Source organism: Caenorhabditis elegans, chromosome III (assembly GCF_000002985.6).
Source record: "Caenorhabditis elegans chromosome III".
Lineage (NCBI taxonomy): Eukaryota > Metazoa > Nematoda > Chromadorea > Rhabditida > Rhabditidae > Caenorhabditis > Caenorhabditis elegans.
This window is the reverse complement of record NC_003281.10, coordinates 6,308,087-6,330,746: the sequence shown is the minus strand read 5'-3', so window position 1 is coordinate 6,330,746 and position 22,660 is coordinate 6,308,087. Positions and strand designations below refer to the sequence as shown.

General features: G+C 36.4%; 2 protein-coding genes and 2 non-coding genes across 8 annotated transcripts; 2 read left to right on the top strand and 2 right to left on the bottom strand.

Annotated features, from left to right (window-relative positions):
* Positions 1 to 3,920: 3,920 nt before the first annotated feature.
* C56G2.17 lies at positions 3,921 to 3,989 on the bottom strand. Its single transcript, NR_052367.1, has one exon. It is a non-coding gene; the product is annotated as an Unclassified non-coding RNA C56G2.17 (non-coding RNA).
* Positions 3,990 to 6,507: 2,518 nt separating this feature from the next.
* On the top strand, positions 6,508 to 9,571 carry C56G2.5 (Protein kinase domain-containing protein). Its single transcript, NM_065983.3, has 8 exons — positions 6,508 to 6,639; positions 6,705 to 6,803; positions 6,994 to 7,250; positions 7,296 to 7,818; positions 8,162 to 8,953; positions 9,046 to 9,141; positions 9,188 to 9,322; positions 9,370 to 9,571. Exons 1-8 carry the CDS (start codon positions 6,514 to 6,516, stop codon positions 9,481 to 9,483), a joined length of 2,142 nt encoding a protein of 713 aa, NP_498384.2. The 5' UTR covers positions 6,508 to 6,513; the 3' UTR covers positions 9,484 to 9,571.
* Positions 9,572 to 9,873: 302 nt separating this feature from the next.
* Positions 9,874 to 21,381, bottom strand: gar-2 (the record flags this gene model as incomplete). 5 transcript variants are annotated; one of them, NM_001027422.5, is made up of 12 exons in its annotated part: positions 9,891 to 10,428; positions 11,141 to 11,179; positions 11,291 to 11,416; positions 11,638 to 11,709; positions 12,069 to 12,360; positions 12,442 to 12,606; positions 12,865 to 13,035; positions 15,328 to 15,443; positions 15,821 to 16,042; positions 16,264 to 16,348; positions 16,397 to 16,551; positions 21,171 to 21,369. In NM_001027422.5, 12 exons carry the CDS (start codon positions 21,324 to 21,326, stop codon positions 10,144 to 10,146), a joined length of 1,884 nt encoding a protein of 627 aa, NP_001022593.1. The 5 variants fall into 5 exon arrangements, with proteins under 5 accessions (NP_001022594.1, NP_001368076.1, NP_001022597.1 ...); NM_001027423.7 differs by lacking the exon at positions 11,141 to 11,179 and having other exon boundaries at positions 9,874 to 10,428; positions 21,171 to 21,381; NM_001379757.3 differs by having other exon boundaries at positions 9,877 to 10,428; positions 11,141 to 11,416; positions 21,171 to 21,371.
* F47D12.10 lies at positions 16,713 to 16,859 on the top strand. Its single transcript, NR_052366.1, has one exon. It is a non-coding gene; the product is annotated as an Unclassified non-coding RNA F47D12.10 (non-coding RNA).
* Positions 21,382 to 22,660: the final 1,279 nt, after the last annotated feature.

Genomic DNA, 22,660 nt, shown 5'->3' with positions numbered 1-22,660 from the left:
TGTAAAATTAATGGAGTTATTCTTCATTTGATTTTTTTTCAAACAAAAACAATACGGTTTAGTGACGTAGCAACAATGTATGTAGATGTAGAAAAGACAACGCCAATCCGGTTTGATTATTACAGGTAATGGTGTGGAAGAGAAAAGAGGAGAAAATGATGGGAAACAATACAAGATTTGATTACTGCTAACATGGTGCAGGATATAGAACAGACTTTCGGAATATACAATCTTGAGAATAAAACAAAGTTCAGGTCTAGAATAAATGTTAAACTTAGACCTGAACCTTAGATTTTTGCTTAATCCAACTCCCTCTGCTTTTCAGCTCACGCTTCAAGCCATGCTCTTCTATTAGAGAATATAATGAACTTAAGGGTTTTCCTCGATATCTCAGAATCGTGTCAATTTGACAAGTGATTGATGAGCTGATGAGCAAAGAGTGAACATTTTAATGAGATTCAATTAAATATCTATCAAATGTGAGAACCGTGAACAGGCAAATTGATTGATAGATTGCATTGATATTGTGATACAATGGAGGAAAAGTTGTCGCAAAACTTTTTGATAAGTATTTGAAACATTGTGATAGGAGCGGGAAGGGGGAGTGGGATATGGATACGGATGTAGAAATGTAAAAATGCGGAGAGAGTCATCAACAAGAATTAAACAAATATTTGAACGAAAAAATTGGAAGAAAGAATGATCATGATGAGTGCACATTAATTTATAACGTTTTTTTAATCGGTTTTTAACCAAGTTTTTTCAATTAACAAAATCAAAAAATCAAAGTTTTCTTAATAATAAAGAACCACTAGCCGATCTAATCTGTGAGCCGGAAAGGTGGATTTGGAGCATGTCTCCGATTTCAATGGTCCCCTTCTCTTTCCCTGCCTCCAATAGCTCAATTTTTCGCGCACAGTGTGGGGAGTGAGAGAGCTCTTTGCTCACAAAAATATGATACGAGTGGCGTGTGTATCAGATAACACAGAGATGGGCGGTCTGTGCACGCCCATTTTTATGAGTTTATCGGGTGAGGAGCACTAATAACCAGGGTGAATAAGAACAGAAGTTGCATATTGTGTGAATGTGCGCGAAAAAAATTTACAACTCCGGTTGGCAGAAGGTGGGGCAGGATTTATGAGTCTTGGCAAGAAACTTGGTTGTGAGCAGTGAAAAAAGTTAGGACCCTCGGCAACGGGATTTCCATTTCTTCATAAAATAAAACTATAAGTATCGATAATTCTATTACAGATTATTATACCGCGCTCAATAGGATTTTAGAACGATTTTCAATTTTCGGGAAAGTCGGTTGTAAAGAGTGTTTTACGAAAAAAAAAAACCAAATTTTCACTGTTTCACGAGCGCAACAACCCGCTTCTCAATGGGTTCAGTTTCGATTGAGAGTGGCCGATTATTTTCTTTCTGCGGCCACATAGATAACGTCGGTATGTTTTTTTTTGGTCCAGAATTTCTAACTTTGAAGTTAGAACACAAAATCCATTATTATCCGGTTAAGACTTAAAAGTTTCATAGATTCATATTAATATCCAAATCGCCATATATCCAAATCCTTTTGATTCGGAATCAGAAGTCAAGAGGACGTAACGATATGAATAGATGGGGGAGACGACGGATCCTTGGTTGCGCGTTACCGCGAAACGAAACGTTTTCAAGTGTTTTGGCATGGAAGAGGAAAAGATATGTATGTGCGAATTAGATGATGATGATGGCAGGAAGAAGTGGGAAACAAAAATCTACTGGAAGATACTGAAGAAGAAGAAGAAGGTCAGATAATTGGCATGTATAGGAAGTGGGAGGAGGAGAAGTACAAAACAACTATGTCACTTGGTGTGAAACATGTGTTACTTACCATCAATTGACCACTCATTTCCCGATTATAATGGTAATGCGAGTGGATGGGGAAAGAGAGAAATAGAGCACTGCTCTTCGCATACGGTATATAGTTGATATTAATGCAGATGGTACAAGAGCTCTAGGATAGTTGCAGAGCAATAAACTACAATTAGAGAAAATAGGCTCCATAAAACTTTCAGTTAATTTTTGAGGTTGTTATACACAATTACAAATGAGTTAGTAACAATTCACAGGTATAAATATATAAATATATTTTTGCCATATCTACATATGACTTTAGGTAGGCAAGCCTGCAGACGAAATTTCCTGCTGCGGGAATTTGTTTTTGGCAAAATATCCCAATGTTTTTTTTAGATAAAGAAAGTTGAAAGAGTTTTATTCGAAAAAGTTCCAAATAAACCAAATCGTTTGGAGAAGCTCATGGAAGTGATGGATGAGAACTCGGATTGATTCCAAAAGTGAGAGTAGGAAGACGAATGTCCTAACTTTTGAAATGGGCAAATTTGATTTGAATCTACTACTCCCTCTTCCCATCTAGGAGGTCACATACCACTTGAGGCTAATGGCACAAGAGATTGGACATGAGTGAAGCAACAAGCAACAATTCACATTTTTCTACACAACAAATTATTGGGAGCTTTTTGTTGAATCAATTCTAGAGAATCCGGAATTTCGGTGGTTTTCTTTGCAAGCTATTTGAATGTTCATCGAGAAGAAAATATGAAGTTCTACTTCTTGAAGGGCCAAATTCGAGGTGTCAGGTGATAAAATAGGGGAATTTTAATTCGGGGGTTGGAACTTGAAGCGTACTTGCTCTGTGAGCACACCCCGTTGTTCAGTGAGACAGCTGAATTGGTTATGACAGGGAAACCGCTACAAATGGTACCAGGTTTGGCAATTCGACAACTCCGCGAGTAGTGAAAATGTGATGATATGAATCTGTAATTTGCACTGAGAACCGATTTGATGCACCATATATGGCAATTCTATAATAGAAAAAAACATTTCGAGAAATTTTTTCATATATTTTGCAAAACCAAAAAAATTTCAAATAAAAAGAATGTATCTGAAGGAAAATCTACATTTAAACTCTGTGTTCATATTCCTCAACCCGTAATTTCATAGAGAGGCAGATGAAGTCTGGATAATTGGGTGGACAGTTGAAGTGCAATGCTCATCAGTTATCAAAAGTCATTTTGACATCGAAAATTAATCTAGAGGGGAGGATGGTGACTGGTATGTGTCATCGAATGCGCGAAGAAACATGAGATGGATAATGAGGGTTGAAGAAGGAACGTTCCCGTTGACAGAGAGGGACAAATCTCGTGGGAAGGCTCATTAAGCGTCAAAAGTTGAGAGGTTATTAAACGACGAGGATGGGTGGATAGGAGCAGGGGAACTTATGAAAGGGAACATGCTCAGGAATGAACGGGGATGTTTACTCGACGGCTTCCGAGATTCGACACGCTTCCGCGCTTCCAAGCAAATATTTTTGAGGTAATGTGTCCGGTAGCAGGAACCAACTGATATATTATATTAGTTCGATACAGGATGTTGGGGTCATCATAAGGGTTTCTATATGGGTTTTTGTTTGTTTGAAAGTCACCGATGAAGTAGAAAACATGATTTTTTGATATTTCAATTGATAATTCAGATAGACTGAAAATATTACAAGTCGGGTTCAACTTTTCCAACAAGTTTTTGAAAATCACACAATAAATGAAGTTACTGAAAAGTTTCAGGCTAAAATGTTCGGGAGATATTCAAAAAGTTTAAAAATTTAATTATTCATTGCCTGAAATTGTGAATTTTTAATATTATTTTTATCGGTATGACATGTTTCGTGTGGTAGTGAAAATAATTAGATGTCCGTCACTTAAATGACACCATAACTAAAATTAAAAATTTTCGAATTGGATTTTGATCTAATTTTATTTTATTTCATTTTTCTCTAAAATTTTCTCTTTTGAAAAGCTTCCTTAAACCTAAATTGAGCAGAAAATAGTCATCGACACAAAAATTGCGGCTACTATCGGAGAGTCTACGAAGAAGTCGGAGAAGAGCAAACAACAACAACAACAACTCAAATTTGAATAATTGGTTACTTCATTTGCAAAAACTCGCCTTCCCGCCAAGTCAACCCAACTCTTTTATTTTCATGAAAGACGAGTTATTTGGTTTCCCACTTCTCGCCGGTCCGACGATATCATTAGTTTTTATAATAAAAAGAAATAGACACGGGTTGAACACAAAAAACAGGAAATTAAGATCTCATATTCGTATAAACATTGTGACGTTTTTTCAGATTTTTTTGGGGGCTTTGTTGTTATGCACATGTTGAGTTGGATTAGATTTATGGGAAAAGTACGGGAACCGAGTCCATATGGTTGAATTTTCGAAGATGGGAGGGCGACACAAAGAGCAAGTGATAAATGGTTGAACAGAAGGTATGGGAAATTAAATGGAAATGACCTAATTTTTCTGCAAAATATACAGCAACATAAATTAAGTGAGTGAGTAGAAACTTTTGTAACAGGGGTTTTTTTCAGTAGCCTGTCCCGTACAGAAAAACTAACTATCAAAATGCTCACATAGGTTTTTTATTTTTGATATTCCTTCCGCTTTGAATGACGCTTCAAGAGACATCGGAATGCTTTAAATATTTTCATAATTTTTTGAAAATGCGATATATGATTCTCTAAAATATGAAAAGCTATTCTAGAAAAAATGGGTTTAACTTCACAAAAAGTGAAAAAAAGAAAGAAGTAATCCAAAAGTTAATAGTCTGCAACTCCAAAACAATAAATTCAGAAGGGTTTTCCTAATCCGAAGAGGTTAAGCCCAAACATGTTGCACTGCAAAGAATGTCGGAACACTTTTGTGTCATAAGCCGTCAATAAAAAGCGGAAATCTTGGTGGCAACAATTATAGCACCTCAATGCACACACGTCTTCTTTTTCTCCTTTTCGTTGTGCTAATTAGAGCCGATAAAAGGTAGAAAATGCGGGTGAAGGCGGCAGGAAAATGAATTATTTGGAATGGGGAATTGAGCAAGAAAAGGAAGAGAAAAACCGTGAATAACTCATGAATATTTTATCGGATTCTGCTTTTACTTCACTTTTACTTACATTTCTCGAACATTTCAGATGATATGTAGATAAATGAAATAAATATATTTAATTATTCGGGGATTTTTGTGGAGGTGAAAAGTTAGAAGTTTTTGTTATGATTATCTTGACAGCATGTAATTGTTTTGAAGTTTTCAGAAGTGAGAAAGTATCATCAAGAACCGTTCGAACCATATTTATTAAAGAACAGTTTATCAACTGGGATTTTTCGAATGTTAAACAATCTAGATTTAGATTCCCATTTTGCTTTGTGTTTCCAAATTTGCGCAGTTAGAAATTCTCTGAAAAAAAATCAAAATCCAACACGGTCATATTAAGATAAATCAGCGTTAAAATAACAAACAAAACAAGGAGCCGACAGATTTCTGTTGGAGTCATATTGCACCACAAGTGTTTAGATTGGTCTCCACAACAGCAGCAGCCGGTCCTTGGAAACCCCTTGCCTAACCATAAATCTCGGCTCATTGACACCTCCTTCCTTTCATGTCGGACTGACTTTGCGACGTCACATTTATTTTCCCATTTGATGATAAATTCGTTTGACTTCTAGATTATGAGAATGGGAAGAATAAATAATTGTTCAATAGGGCTGGTGTGGGATAGTTTAAAATATCGTGATGTCCTACCATTTTCTATGTAAATTTTCGCACGCAGGTTACCTTCAATATACCAGAAAAGAGCAGCTATAGCTAGCTACCAAATTTTATGAAAAAGGTTCTAACTAGGGAACCGTCCGATGGTACCAGTGGACTTTCGAACGACACCTGTACGCGAATTCATCAATTTTTTTTTTTTTGAGAAACATTTAGAAAACTCTAGTAACTTTTCGGTGTTTAGAGTAAGCAGCAATAACCCGACACTAAACACCTTGTCCTCGGGTAGTTCTCGTTGACGATCTTTCTTGTTAGACGACGTACTTTCCTTTTTGCCGAGTGTTTTCAGAAATTACTTCGAACAATGCACAAAACCATACTAGATACCTCCACAGTGCACATAGCCATCTCTACGTTAGCCGGTTTTACGGCTGTGAGGCAGTCGATATCTAACATACATGCACTGCCGGTTCACAGACCTCTTCGCGCATTCGTCCCTGGTCAAATGCATTTTCTCTCTTTTCGTGGAAATTTACTTTCATTTTTACAAATATATATTTTTAACAATTACTATTATAAGAAACTTACATGGTTTTAAAATTTTCGAGTCTGAAAGGTAAAACATATTTTTTTAGTGACAGATCTCGATCATCCTGAACTTTCTATTGAAGTTTTTCAATTTATTAAAATGAAACGAGGAGGAATCTGAAGCGATAAAATTGCGCTTTGAATCGTATTAGATTTTCTTTTTTTATTTCTAAACAAGACGCTTTTTCGAATAGATCATCAAGTTGAATTTTCCCAGCCTTTTACTGATTTGTGATAACCCCTTTTTTTTGCTTTCACAAAACATTATTATTTATGAATTGAACCACTCCTACCACAAAAGATAAAATCAAATTCATGTTCAGATAAAAATGCGAAAACTTTCAAAACGTTTACTTGGGACAGTACACGTAGCCACGTCATCTACACCCCCAGGAAGTCCATTTTCGTTGGTAAATCGTCAGTTTCTACTTTTACCAACGATGGACAAGCTTATGGTTAGTTTTTGGAAAATAAATCGGTTTTCCGGATTGGAAAATGTATAAAGACAACACGTTTTCAGGGCGAAATCTGCCGAGAAAAGCAGATTGTCGATAGATGCAAGATGTCAATCGATCGGAAAGAGCCATATGATTTGATTTCGATGAAACAGCAAATCGAGGTGAGTTTGAAAATGCCAAATTCCGTATTAAAGCTTGAAAAAATATTCTGGAAAGTTCCGGAAAATTGGAATTATTTCTGAGAAAAAAACCTTTGTTGTGATCAAAATTCATAGATGCTATCTTTGCTGATTTCCTTATCTAGTTGAACTTTCAGTCAGTATTTATCCTTCCAAGCATACTCTTTTTCAGATCTCATTGTCAAAAATCACCGCAATGAAAATGAGATTGTTTCATATGCAAAACAACTCAGAAACCCACAACTCACCATGCTCAATCAATCAACAAATCCTCAACACCCAACTTCTTTGTCATGGAGCTCGGAAAGTTAGAGAAAGCTTGAGAAAAGATGAGTCGCCAAACGAGAAAGTGCTCAGAGAGACGGAGCAAACGATTTTGGTGCTCAATGAGAAGCTAGATTTGCTAAGTAATTGCTGCAGTCAGAAAGAGTAAGTTCACACTGAAAGTGGTATTTGTTATATGAATAATTTTAGATCGAGCCTTACTCCAATCAGTGTACGCAGATCCAGAGGTGGCCCGTCAAAGACTAACAACTTTCCTGTAGCAGTTTCTGGTTTCTTAAAGATCCGTGTAACTGGACTAGCTGATCTGCCAAACAATACAAAGCATCGCTCCGGACGATACGCTTCTGAGCATTTTGCTCAGTTAATTAAAAAGAAGAAGTCAATGTTTGGGCGGCACGGATTCCGACGTTATCCAAATCGATCATCAGCAGTCAACGACTATATTATAGTCATTCATGTTGGTGGAAAAGAAGTCGCAACAATGGTTTGGAATGAGAAAAAGACGATGGTTGGAGGTGATGAAGAGACAATTCAATTGTTTAAGTCAAGGCAACTCGATTTTGAAATCTATCACACTGATAGTCGTTCATTATGTGCTATTGGATCAATGCAATTGGAATCACTTCTTGATGAACATGATGCAAAGTTTCCATTTGCCACGTTTGCACATAGAGTTGTGAATTTGATACCAGAAGGGACACTTCACTTTCAGGTAATTGAGATGTTGGTTGCAATCATTCAAAGTTATAATAATATATCACTGTTTCCGTATGTAGTTCGATCTAATTGATCATAAAAGTCCTGAAAAATGAGCAGCCTACATCGATAGAGGTTCACATATCTTTTGTTAGCGTATTTCCTTGAAGCCTCTGCGCGGGCCGGTAGGAGTACTGTAGGCTTACTGTGGGCTTCGTTGTAGACACACTGTGGACTTCGTTGTAATACTTAAAGACACCGAACAGTAAACTAATTTTTAAAGTCTTACTATTAGAAAAAATATGAATAATATGCGAGTATATCTCTTGTTTATCGCACATTTGAACAACTATTTTCAGACAACCTATTCTGATCCTGAACAGTCAATGGAGAAGAAACTGGGAGATACTTGTACGGATGGAGTCTCCAAGTTAGCAGTCAGCATGCGAAAGAGTGGAAGTGTTCTTGCAAGAGGTTCCAAAACATTTTATAGCCCAAGAACAGCGATTTCACTGAATCAATTCGTGCCTCTAACCCCATCTATGAAGTCTCGTACAAGAAGAATCGACTCATTGGATAGTTACAGACTGATTTCGGAGATTGGCGTTGGAGCATTCGGAACTGTGAAACTTGGACAAAGGATCCATGACAATATGTATTGTGCAATTAAGATCATCGAAAAAGATCCGAGAACACGATCATTTGATACACCAGAACTTCATATCCTGAAGGTTCTTCATCATCCGTTCATTTGCTCGTTGATTGCCAGTTTCATCGAAAAAGATGCACTTTATCTCGTTCTCGAGTTCTGTGAAGCCGGGGATCTTCATACTCACTTGTCAAGAACTGCTCACGGATTCACAAAAAAACAAGTCACGTTCTTCGCTGCTTCAATTGTTCTGGCAGTCGAATACTTGCACGAAAAACTGTATTGCCATAGAGATTTGAAGACAGAGAATATGATGTTGACAAGAGAAGGTGTTCTGAAGATTATCGACTTTGGATTGTGCAAGAGACTATCATCAAGAGAAGATAAGATGTGTGATATTGTTGGAACAACGACTCACTTGGCTGCAGAGATATTCAGACGAGAGCCGTATGGAATTTCAATGGATTGGTGGGCAGTTGGAGTCTCGTTGTATCAGTTGAGAGTAAGTTAAAGAGATTTTAGTGTTATACTTCATGTTTGTTTCCGTAGATACTTAAATTATGATCTAGAATAGTTTAAACTACCAACTTTTAGACACGTGAGCAACCATTCTATGGAACACGAGAAGTCGAAATGGAGAAGAACTCGCGTGTTCGTGAATGGCACATTTTCAACGATTTGCTCATTGGGGTAATTAATACCTTGTATTATAACTAATTTAAATGTAATCTTTCAGTTGATGGCTAATCATCCAGAAGCTCGTCTTGGATATCACTCCACAGAAGATGTCAAAAAGCATCCATTCTTCATGGATACTGATTTTGATGCAGTCCTCAACTCGGCAATCCCACCACCATACGTTCCTCTATTGGTTTGTAGTTTCTTTTTTAAAGTCGTCAAATTTTCATAATATTGCAGAAACCAGGACTGGATCTGGAATACTTTGAGCACCAATACCATAGCGAATTTGACACATCCTCCTCATCCTTCACCTCGGTCAACTCATTTCTCAACAGTGATCTAACAATTTGATTTTTAAATAACTAGAAATTCTGCGAAATAATGTATTTTGCATGACATGTAGCATGATTTTTGCTGGTGAATAAAACCTGTATCGTATGTTTTATATAAATGCATTTTTCAAAATATTACATTCGTTATGCATTACATTTTTTCAAGTTTTTCTGCTTGTAACTGATATTTCGGGTACATAGAAATCGACTATAGTCAATTGCTTTGGTGTCGGGGTGTGCTAGTTTGAAAATAGATTTATCAGCTTAATAAAGTATGACTATTCCCAAATCATCATTACCCCACACTATGAAAATCCAAAAAATTTGCTCGATTAGCCAATTTATTAGCCACACAGATCTAGCATTCGTGAGGCAAGATTTCTTCCAGTACTGATCAGTCAAAAAATACTACACATCCTAGAAAATTTATTCGAATAAATTCGATAGATAGGCGAACACACAAGATTATCACAGAGTAAATATCCATGGAAAGGTGATCGGAAAGTAAATTTGTGGTTTTTTTGCTCAGAGATCACCTTCACAGCAGTAAATTAAATAATTGCAACTTTTTGGAGAAAGAATTAGAATTAATTTTGGGGAATTAAAAATAATACATTTAAAAGAAAGATTGACATATTTAACACAAGAAGTTGAGCGGTGAACTAATTGAAAAATGCGATCAAACTCTTCGAAAATCTCCTTTGAAAATCCTAGTGAGCGTTTTCTTGAACTGTTGATTAGCCATAGCATAGCAGAATGGATTTAGCGGTGAATTCATATAACACAAGTAATACGATATTGTGTAAAGTGTGTTGAATGATGGTGAAGCTTTACAAGTCTCACAGAATCCATAAATTGTAGCCAAAACGTAGAAGGGAGTCCAGAGTATGATAAAAGATCCCAAGATGAAAGTGATTGTACGTAGAGCTTTTCGAGCGCGGTTCTCAGATCGAGATTTGTATTCCTGGAATTTAAATTTTTTAGAAGAGTATGGGATACCTAAAGGGACAATAAGAAGCTTTAAAATAATCAAAAAAGAAAAATCCCTGTAAAACTGCTCCATTGAATTTCAACGAAACGGGAACGGCGACATGAGGACAGAGCCACTCGGACAAGACGGTCGACTAGAAAAGAAAACACTCACTATTAATTGAAATAATTTCAAAGAAACAAAAAATGCAAAAAAAAACTACTGTACTTTATCAGCTTGAACTTATGGAAAAGCTTCTTGGAAATTGTTAGTAATTTGTTGAAAATTCTCGCTCATGAAATTTGCTTAAAGAAGTGTTAGGCTAATTGAACGGAGGTTTTTGATTACGAATTTACAACGTGGCCTGAAAATTAAAAACTCGGTCAGAGATTTAATTCTGGACTTTTAGAAAATTTCTTTACTGAAATTTTGTCAAGTTTTCTCATTTTGCGGCGACGTAGCAAAAGCCGACCTACTGATGTGGCATGGAATCAGAGTGATGCTACACTATTTAAATTTGAAGTTAATTAATTTTTTCTTTTTCTGGTCATGCAAAAAGCAAAAAATCTCTAATATCAGAAATAAAAAGACGAGCGGGAGAAATAACTTTCAAAAAACTTCTTCCAAAAAAGTGGGTAGAAGTGGGTAGAATTTGAAAAAGAAAGCTAAGCGAAACAGGGCGTTTTAAGAAGCACACCCGTGTTACCTTTTTTCGTTGAAAAAAATTAAGAGCCGATAAGACACTCTGAAATTGTAGTGTAATTGTGACCGGATGGCGTGTCCGTTCACGGGTGGTTGATGACGTAGAAGGTGGGAGGAGAAGGGATGTTGTGCTCTTTGGAGAACAAGTGCTCACTTTATTTTTATTCGCTTTCCGTTTGCTTCGAATACTGTGACTTCGCATTTGGGTTATCAATCGACGAACTTTTCCACCAGCTGTACTTTTTACACTTTCCACTCTCGAAACTGCGATTAATGGGACCTGAAAATAAAATGACATAGATTGTGGCTGATTGCCGTCAAAAAAAATGTTTATCAGGGTTGTACGGTAATTGAAAATTTACGATTTCCAAAAATATATGAACTTTCAAAATAATATTCTACAAAAACCATATGGAAATGTTAATATCTAAAGGGCCAACGAATTGTTTTCGCATTTAATTTTCTTAAAATCCAAAAATTTTCAGCTTTTTGACAAATTACCTTTACTTCATTTGGATCATGATTTTCAGGTGTCATTTCTTCTTTTTGCTCCGATTCTTTTGATGTTGACGGCTGAAATTCGGTGAAATTCAAATTAACGACATACACTTCTAGCATTTTTTTAACTTTGAAAAAAAATTTTTCCATTGTTCACTTTTTTTCACTTTTTTCACAAATTCACTTTTTTTAGTCACATTTTTTAAAAACACATAAAATAATTTTTTGTAGAGGTTCAAAAATGGGAGAATTTTTTTGTACTAACAAATTTTCAAAGTATTTTTAACAAAGGTTTTTTAACATTGGAAATTGTACGTGTTCGCAGTATTGAAATGTGTTTTTTCTATATAAAAATGATATCTTTGAAAAGCCTCCTATTTGCAACTGAATTTTGATTTGTTTGAACTCAAAGTATTATCTATAAAATTCCATACCTGCTGCTCATCATTGGCAATGATAACATGATTCATTCCGCCATTTTCCAGTCCATTTTTCTGTTTCTCTTCTTCATTTTTATTCTCATCTTCCCTCAATTCTTCCAAATTTTCACAAATTTTCAAAGCTTCTTCCAAATTTTCAACAATTTCAATAACAGGTGTTGCTCTAGCAGTCCCTTGCATTGAAACTGATCTTGATATTCGAATTGACATTGCTCTTCTTAAATCATCATGTCCAACCATTGATGATACACTATCCGCATCAATAAAGGGCAATGAGAGTTCAGGTCTGGAAATTGAATTTTAATTTTTGTTTCTTTGCTGTCAAAAAGACTGGAGAAATTTCCAAAAAAAATGAGACGAAACTCACTTAAAATGCGCATGATGATTTTCGTTGAATTCGTTCTCAAGAGACGCATGAGATGGTTCAGGAGACACGCATGGTGCAGTACTCTCTCGTTCGATTACTGATGATGGTTCCTGTCGTGAGAATCCATTTGTCAGTTGTTCCGATATCATTGAGAAATTTGGATTACTGAAAATATTTTATTATTTCTGTTTACAGCTTTTGGTCTATTACAGTTTTGATAAAACTTGTCGCTTAAGCGTTCAATTCAACTGTTTTCGTGAGATTTTTTTTTAATTTGGAAAATGGCTTTAAACAAAAAAGTTTATCTGAAGTCATCAAAAGTATTCTGAGATTGTTCTTGAAACTTTACATTGAAAACTCTACACTGTTTTTTTTGTAATTTTTTAATCACTTTCAGAACAAGTCTTCACTTCTTGAACCCACCTGTAAGTGTTGTCATCTGGCGGCGTTGGAGGTCTCACAATCTCATTATCTTTCGTAAAATCCATATTATTATTATGAAGTGTCATATGATTCCTGAACACGGGCGGTGGTGTCCCCACATTTGTTTGTGTCGTCTGTACAGTTGTAGTTGGTGGAGCAGTACGGAAACATCTGCAACATGGGGGTCCCTTTCTCTCTGTTTAGGTACTTTGTTGATGTGATTTGTTATGTACGTACGTACTCACCCGAAGGGCACACACGTCATCCACATACGGATCAAGTCAGTTGGGTAGATGAGTGAGAAGCACAAAAAGAGATAGAAGAATAGAGAAATAAGAAAGAAAGAGAGAAATAGAGGTAATGTGATTTAGGACTAACGTTTACGGGAAATTAGACATAGCGTCACGGATTTGCGGAGACACTTTCAAATATTCATATGATAAATTCAATTATTGTGGTGAGACATTCTGACCCGACCGAGGCGTCTCAGGGGCGCCCCCAACACACCTCTTCCCTGTCCCTGCCGTTTTGGGTGATATTGTTGGAATGTCATATTTGAAAAAGTGATGCACTAGTTCTTAATTAATTATTTATTTCCCGTATTTCAGACCTATATAAGTTTTCTGAATCTTTAGTCTGCTACTACGTGGTATCCAAGTTTTAGTGATAATTGTTTCGTAAAACGACATGCAGAGACGGACTAGGCTTACACATTTTCGAAAATGCAGTTTGTTTCTTTTTTCATTTTACAGACAACATCGAAAACACAGACGACATCATGACGTTTTTTTCAAAAAAAAAAACGCATTTCATCCGTCTTGTCCCCCAGTTTCAAAAACCCACATTAAGAAGTTTTTGTCCTTAAATTGATGAACAACTAGTAAAAAGTACATTTTCTGTTTTCTCATCAACTTCATTATCGGTCCCTTTTATTTAAAACCGCAACAATAGAATGTGTTGATAGAGAGCAATCAGAAGAGGGAAAGAAGGGGACCTCCTCTCAAGAAAAACCACTTCAAAACTTTCAAAATCTCACATTTCATCGTTTTTCTCTTCCTTTTACCCTCTATACAGCATTTTCTACTCGTGCTCCTTCTGCTTCTCGTAGAAGAAAAATTCAATTGAATTGAGCAATGCACAGCGCTACCAGAAGCATCAGAAACACCAGAAGCTTCCCCAAGAAAAGGTCGAGAAATTTGAAAAATTGCTCGAACGAATTTGCATATTAACGTTATTTTTAGTCTCGGTGGGGAAAGAGGTGTCGACGGGAAAATTGACGAATTTCAAATAGTCTGGAAGTTCCTGATGGGGGTAAAAGTGTAAAGTTCAGAAGATTATTGGATCCAATTTTTTCTTCGGATGGAAGAGAAATTGCACGTTTTTAAATTTAACTTTTTTTATATTTTGCAATACAAGAAATCTATGTGAATGAGTCATTATCAACGAAATAGAGCCTACGACTGCAAAATGACTTTTTGTGTACATACAGTTATTAACATTGGAAAGTCAGAAAAAAGAAGATGTAGGTGATTTACTTCTACCTTGTAGACCTATATGTAGGCAATTTGTGCCTAGATAGACGGTTTGCCTACAGTTCTTGCATTGAAAATGAATCGATAACTATAATTTTTAGGCCACCAATATTTCCAATTTTTTGGTTCAAAAAGTCCAGAAAAAAGGGAATCTTATTTGTACAATTATATCGCAAATTTAGCCAAAAATGGTAGAACTTTACGGGGTTTAGGGGGAAAGGTTAGTTGTAAAAAAATCTGGGCAGCTCCCCTGTAAGATTTCTGTCTTCCAAAACTCCTTTCGAATTGTTCAATCTTTCTAATTCACTACCACATTTCATCCATTGTTTTTTCCATTTTTCTTCCACTACACCCAAAATACGACAAAACATGGGCACTCGACTATAAATTTCCAATTCTCGCAAGAAATCTCAAGAGTTGATTCTGCAGTGACTCAACATCTTCAAATCCTTAGACACCCCTCTGTTACTCGGCTGATAATCAGGGAAAGTGGTCGAAAAAGTGGAAAAGGGAGGAGGTTGAGTGTTCAACATCTTTGTCTTTTTGTTTCCCGGGGGAAATTGTTCCTTTTGGAAAAATACATATGTATGTTGAGATTTATGCGCATTTCTTCACATTTCGCCACTTGTCTTTTTGTCCGGTCATAGGGGACATAGGGCGGAGGGGAAAATGAGGAGGAGGAGGAAAAAGAAAAACTGATTGAAATGGATTGCTTATAGGTTGTTTTTTTTTTAGAAAACGTGAGAAAAAACATGAGGCTTCACTGATTATTTATGGGTTCTCCGATTTTCAGGAAAATAACGTTAAAGAATCACGAAAACTATTGATTTTCAGGCAATCTTTGGAAACAGGAAAACAACTAAACTTGAAAAAATAATAATAAATCGGCAAAAATGATGAGAAAAATGATGGATTTGAAAAACAAACTCACTTGCTGCTATTAGATGTATCATTTGGTGAATCTGAGCTACTGTTGCCTGCATCGCTAGTTCGAACGCTCACTTCGGGTCTTCTCATTTCGGTGAGAAGAGCAAGTCGCTTGGTTTTCTGAAATTAATTTATATTTTCACAAGTATCATGAAATTTGCGAGAAATGCGATACAACTTGCCGAGACTCAATGTTTTATATTTTACTCGCAAAATTAGTTGGCTCATGATTTTTCCATCTCAATAAAAGCTGAGTGATTGAAAATAAAACTCTGGCAATTGATAACTTTCAGGAAAACCGAAAAGCCACCGCACTTTAAAGTGCGGTACCATTTAAAAAATTAATGTAGATTTGGTGCAATTATCGGAATTCATATTGAGAAGGTATTGTCTGACTAATTGCGCATTTTTAGGTGGCCGTGATCAATATTAACCTCTTCCATACAGACAAAAAAAAGCCGGTCACATTGATTGCGTCGACATAGAAAGTCGCTCACCTGATCACTCTTCAATGCGAGCTTCTTCGCTGCTCGATAAATACCCCAATAGAGATATAACATGACAAAAAGTGTCGTCCAATAGTATGAGATGTACATTCCCATATTCAAATATGGATTTGTCATAAATTGCACATAACATTCGGTTTCTTTCAGTATTCGTCCCGTACCCGTGAATGTGCCATACCCAAAGATGGACACCGAAAACAATATGCTTGGGACCTGAAATCAGAAATGTTTCGAGCATATTTCACAAGTTTCAGTTTTTCTACAAATCTTACTACAACCTAGTTTCGCAGTTTTGTGTCTTAAAAATAACAATAAAAACGTTAACAAGTGGCAATAAAAGGTACGAGATAGCCAGAGACTTTCCTGTCTAATTTTGAAAATTTTGCAAAATTTGTTTTCGATGTTGTTGCTTCAAAGTTTCAAAAATAACTCACAAGCCAAATAAATATAATAATAAGAACGACTCGACCTGGAGTCCTCCAGTTTCGGTATGTCGCCGGTTTTTTCACCGAATAGTACCTGAAAGTTGTCTGTTTTAAATTTTTTTTGAGTCAAAATGAAGCTTACCTATCAACAGTAATACCAAGTACCGTATAGATAGAGGCAAGGCAAACGATATAGTCGATGGAGAGCCATAGATCGCAGAGCACATCACCCCAAATCCATTCATTGTTGTTCAAATAGAATGCTGTGTACACCGGGATACCTTCCAGACCAATTAGCTGCAAAAATGTATCGTTTTTAGTTAATTGTGTAATCCACAGTTTCTCTGAATATGATATTCCCTTTGCTTTTTACTTTGAGTTTTTTTTGGTTGTTCATATTTAGGTATTTTCACGATTACCCACTACAACCGATTCCCGTTCCATCAAAGGATTAACCGGACTCAGAAAACTTCTCTTCGTATTCCTATTTCCACTCTCTTTGCCGCTCACTCACATACTTCGTGCGGGGAGAAAAGGACCACAAAAGAATTATAATAGGTGTCTGGAATGATGTTTGAGCTCGCCCTGAATCTATTCACGTCGTGTCCCTTCGGCAGCTTTTTGCGCGTGCGCTTCCTCCAATTGACCTCATGCACCCCACTTTTAAGCTTGTAGACCTCGATTGTTGAAACATAAATTTTTAAAGAAAACATTTCATGTAGAAATTGGTCAGTGATTTTCTAGGTCAAAAATTCTCAGTTGGCGAAATATGGGATTTATCATTTTCAATATTTCAATAGCTGAACAAATTTTGATAATCTCAAAAATCACCGAGATACGCTTTTAACAGTCAATGGTGAATAAACAATACCTGTCGCGGACTGTGTAGCTGATCAAGGATACCTAAGTACACTCAATTTCTTAAATTTATCCATGTCTGTTCATTCAAACAATTTTCCCGTGCAGAACCTTCCCCCGTCCATCTTATTCAAGAAGGTGTGTATTTTCCTTGAAATGTAGTGTACAACACAAACTTCCTCTCTATATGTCTGTTTCTCTACATCTTGTACACTAATTCAACCAGTTTTTCCAGTGGAAAACCTTCACAGATTCCTTCGGGTTAAAGAAAGAGCCGCGTCGTTGCCCCTTCCTTTGCCAAAATAGGCTTCGTTTGGGCAATCGTCTTTTGCTTGTGACTTGCGCATATTTCATTTGTGCACCCATATATATAGTCGACATCTTCACAAATGGATTCAGAAATTTTTCCAGTTCATCTGCCATGCCAAGTGCTCCAGACTGTGGAGGAGATGTTGAATTGAACGGGGGTTAGGAGCCCTGTCTAGTTGTCAAATTTAGAGAAATAGCCAATCTTCTGCTTCAGATGTCGTTGAAGAGTTGAAGAGCAGGCTACAAACAGAGAAACGAACAACCCTCTTCACACGAAAAAACCACGAAAACATCATTGAGAAAATTGGAAAAAACTTCGCACAACTGCTTTCGGTTTACAACAGAATGAGAGGAAAAGAAGGTCGAGAATTGAAAAAAAAATATCAAGACTACAGAGATACCGTGCTCGGGAAAATCTGTGCCAAAGAGAAGTCAGCCTGCGTACCTACAATACAGACATTCAGTCTACTTTAAAGTGTAGAAAATTTTGTAATTACTGCAAGGTTGCTGTAGGGTTACTGTACGTTAAATCTACGGCTTTCGGGAAAGATTGCCGGTCAATCGCCTACTTTCTCCGTTCAGGAGTCATATATGTCAGAATTCCGCAAATTCCTCAAACCTCCTATTAAAAAATCCCTTCTAATATAAATAATAAAGTTCAAGTTTGTGCCAGGAATAGCTGGCCTTCTGCTACAACTTGTACAAATGCTACAACTGTCTTTTCTCCTCTTCCATTATCCATCTCAATCCGCCTTTAGGCTATATCCACTTCTGATCTCATTAGGCAATGTGTAGACATGTGTGTGCATCCATCTTCTTTCTTTGCTCTCTCGAGCCGCTCCATTATGCCACGTCATCAATTGATTTCACATAACGATAAGTTTTCATGGATTCGGTCGCGCGGCACTAACATGTTGTTCTAGTATAGATGGCGCTGGAGAAGACACACAATCACCCGATGTGCACTGATGAGCACGCACCGATACGAATAGACGAAGAAACGATGTGAAAAAGAACGAAGAAAATAAGGAAAAATGGCCACATTTTCAGAAAAAATCCAGATAATCGACTCTGTGGCCTAGAAGAGATCATGATCACGAACCATTTTTTTAATAGTAAACTATGTAATTGTTCTTGTAACGTAGTCAAGGAAAGGAAAACTAGACGAATTTTAAACATGTAAGCAAACAATATAAAATTTTAGTTTCACAATCAGAGCATTTTACACAATTTTCCGATCTTTGGTAAAATGCAAAGAAAATACAAAGTTGTATCACTGAAGTACAGCTTTCTAGTTGATCTTTTATATTTTTCTTATTTTGTGAACTGTGGTAGAAAGATTCACAAACTGACCATTGCATGTGTCGCCGGTTCTACATTTTTTGACATGAAATAAGAAAATAAAAAAGTCTGTAGGGGTGACTGAGTTTTCTCTTTTTCTGCAGCTATGAAGTAACTTTTTTATCAATAAAGTAATGTTTCAAAGTCAATTAATATTTCTGCCTTCATCTCCCACTTGCCCCTCTCTTTATTTCTTTTTTCATTCGAATTTACCTTGGAAAACCAACAAAACTACTACAGCTCCTCGTCTCTTCCGTTTCGTCTACTTTGTCGAACCGGAAATCAGCGGCAATCGGAAGAGCTTTTGGGCGTTTTCTCCGAATTCATTCGGTTTCTCGCATAACCCATAAATCATCATATGGGGCTCAGGAGGGTGCCAAGAGAGAAAAAGAGAACCCCTGGGCTTTTGGAAGAAAAAGACGAAAAAAATAGTCTCATCGTATTTAGTATGCGTCTTACATGCTAAGATTCCATCAATTATGAGGTATTAGAAGGTGTTTTCCCGACGGGAAACAATTCAAAAGTTTAGGATTTATCAGAGTTCATGATAAAACAAAACAAAACAATTAATAGAGTACAGAGAAGCTAGACAGTCTTTTTCTCTGCAGTCTCTCCTTCTCCCTTTTCAGATACCAAAATATTTTTTTGTTTTTGGGATACAAATAGGTCATATGGGGGTAATCCTAAAAACCCATAGACCAACCCCAGAACTTCCTTCCTTCCCAACACCTTTTATCGTTTGTCAACAACATATGCTTCCGTTTGGAGAAGATTTATGTCTAAAAACTTGGATCTTTTGATCGGGGAATAACATGACGAGTTTGAACAGACGTATTGAACAATCAAATCAAATACTTCTGACAACCTTTGGGTGACAGTTCAACTTTTCATTCTACTGCAAATCGAGAACTTGAACTTCAATATAGCAACATTCGTTGAGAGTGGCCGAGTTTTCAAGGCTTCGTGGCTACTTAAAAATAAGCGACAGTCACTCCTATCGTCAGAAAAATTTGGTTTTTTTTTCAAATTTCTGATTGGCCGTTTTAAATTCAATTTTGACCCACATTTTAAAGATGAATGGAACAGTGTCAAACACATCAGAAGATTGCAAAATATCACAATTTAAATGGTAATAACTTGAAACTAAATAAATAGGATCTGCTCACCACAAGAGTTTTTGAATCGAACTTTCTTGTTTCATTATAGCAAAAATCCCACCACTGGTTCATTTTTAAGTTATTCGAATTGTAAGTTAAATTCCTCTATTTTCTCTCTCCTATTTCCAATTCCAATTCAGGTCATTCTTTAATTGTGTCCCGTCGACCTATTTCGCCAAAAAAAAAAGATGTTTCAGTTATTTAGTGTGCACATCTTTCTCTCTTTCTCAACCCATCTCTCTCCTTCGTCTTCTTCTCCATCGGTTCGGAAAATGTTCGAAAAATTAGGTTAGGCGAGGAGCACAGAACAAGCCGAAAGTTGACGACGACAGCGACGACATCTTCCCCTACTGACATAAGATTATGGCCGTTTTTGGCGTCTCTTCTAAACGAAAGTAGAAGTATGCCCGGGAAAAGTTAGTGTGCATTTCGAAGAGTGAAAAAGGACTAGATGCTGTTGCTCTCCTGCATGTCATTTCACCACTTTGTTGAGGTCTCGAGAGACATCACCCAGCACAACATCTTCATACAAAACCGTCAAACTTTTTAGAGGGCGCCAGGGTCCTCAGAAAAAATATCATGGTTACAGAGAAGGTTGGGTCGGATATCAGAAATCGAAAGTTCGAATCCTTTTTGGAAGACGGGATAATTTTTTCGCGGCTGTCGTACAACGAAGTGGATGCGAATATGATAAATCTCGGTCACACAAACTGAATTGAAAACGACTGAGCAAGTTTCAGGAAAACCTTCGGAAAAAATAAAACTCATGTCCGTCTCCAAAACAGACTGTCTACAGTTCTATGCGGTCAATTTAATAATGGTAGTTCCAATTCCTTCCTACCGGAAGACTCATCAAGAACCGTTGTTCTCCAATAAAAAGAAATTGTGTACGAAATTTTTTTCATATTGAAATTTTCGAAATTTTAAAACTAGTATTGATTTGAAACATTTTTCCACCCATGACTCCATTTTTTATTAGTTCTTGCTGACATTGGGCTCTAATGTTTCCCAAAATTTGCTTTAATCAAGTTTTGATGCAAGTATGCTTGAATGCACAATATTTCCTTCCTAATATCAATTCCAAAAGGTTTAATGACTAAAACCAAGCAGCCTCAATATCACATCTTCGGGTCAATTTGATTCGAATTTCCGATTCACATAACAGTTTAGACACTGAATGACTGAGAATTCTGGTTAGAAGATCATTCCTCCCTTATCCAAAAATCATATTGAAAAAGAATAAAAACAAACCAAATCGGAGATGGCGAGGGAAAAAATGAAATAGTTGGTCGGCTGTCGAATGTTTTTGTCAAGATAGTATGACAACAAGACCGCCAAGTTGCCGATGACAGTGACAATTGATAGGAAGAGCATAAACAGTGCCAGGAGCACACTTGCAACCGCCATTCTTCACCCATCTCAGCAGTTCGAGCCAATGAGCATTCCCTGCCTGCAAAATTGGAAATGAGGTGTTAAAATGAAGAAGATCTGAGAATTCAAAAAAAAAGTTCAAAGAAATTTAGTAAACATTTTTAATTACTAAAACAAGATTTTAAAAATAACGTTTAACTAAATAAATATTAAACCGTTTAACTAAATAAATATTAAACCGACATTGCCTATAATGATTAAAAAACATTTATTTCAATTAAAAAACGTACATTTTGGAAAGGCTCATGATGATATCTTAAACCAAGAACGAGGTTGAATGAAAAAGACGGAATGCGCCTTCAAATGAACTAACAGCTTTTCAAAAATGCAAATTTTTCTAAATTCCAATGGGGAAGCATAATACCACGAGCATTTAGAAGGACCCTTCATATTTTTGACACTAGAAACACGTTTTTTTTCTCGTGACGTCATAATCATGATATAATAACAGTTCTTTGAGAATAATTTGCCACTCTCTGAAATAACAGGACACTAAACTTTGATTAATTTTGATGGAGAGTGCCTGTAATTGATTTTTAAAAAATTAAAATTGTTAGGCTGACTTTGAAGTTTGAGAGAATGCTAAGAATTTTCATAACATTGTTCAAAAATACAAACGACATATACTAAACCACTAAAAAACTTAATAATAATTTCTGGATTACTGTAATGGTACTGACCAGTGCTGTGCGGCTCTCGGCTCTCGGCGCGAGCTAAAAGCTGAAAATTAAGTGTGTTTTCAATTCTCGGCGTGGTACGGACATAAAACTTGTTTTTACCGAGCTCTGGGCCTGAATGCTGCTAATTTTTGATTAAAAAACTGTGTCTTCCGTATTCTTCATATTTCATCTGATTTTTAGACAACTTAAAACAAAAAATTTGCACATTGAGTCTCATACACCAAACAAACAAACAAAATAATGTTTCAAAATAATAGAAGATGGATCGCAACTTTTCACACTATTAAAGTGCCTGCTCCATCTTCCATGACCTACTCGAATTACAAACTCATTAATGGAAGTAGAGGATGGATTCTGTTGTGGTGTGAGGGGGGGAGAGCAACAATGGGAAAAAACTCTTGGGGAGGCGAGCACAGAAAAGTCCATTTTTCAATACCTTTCAATTTCACGGTTCAACACGTTTATTTGATATAAAATTTATGGGAATTTTTTAAATTTTATTTCATTCCTTGATGCTCGGAAGGTGACGAAAGCGGTCTTCAAAAAAAGAAAAAAAAGGGGAAGATTCAACTGATAGATACGGAAGAGCCACAAGTAGTGAAAGCCAAGAAAAGAAAGGCCACGCCTGTC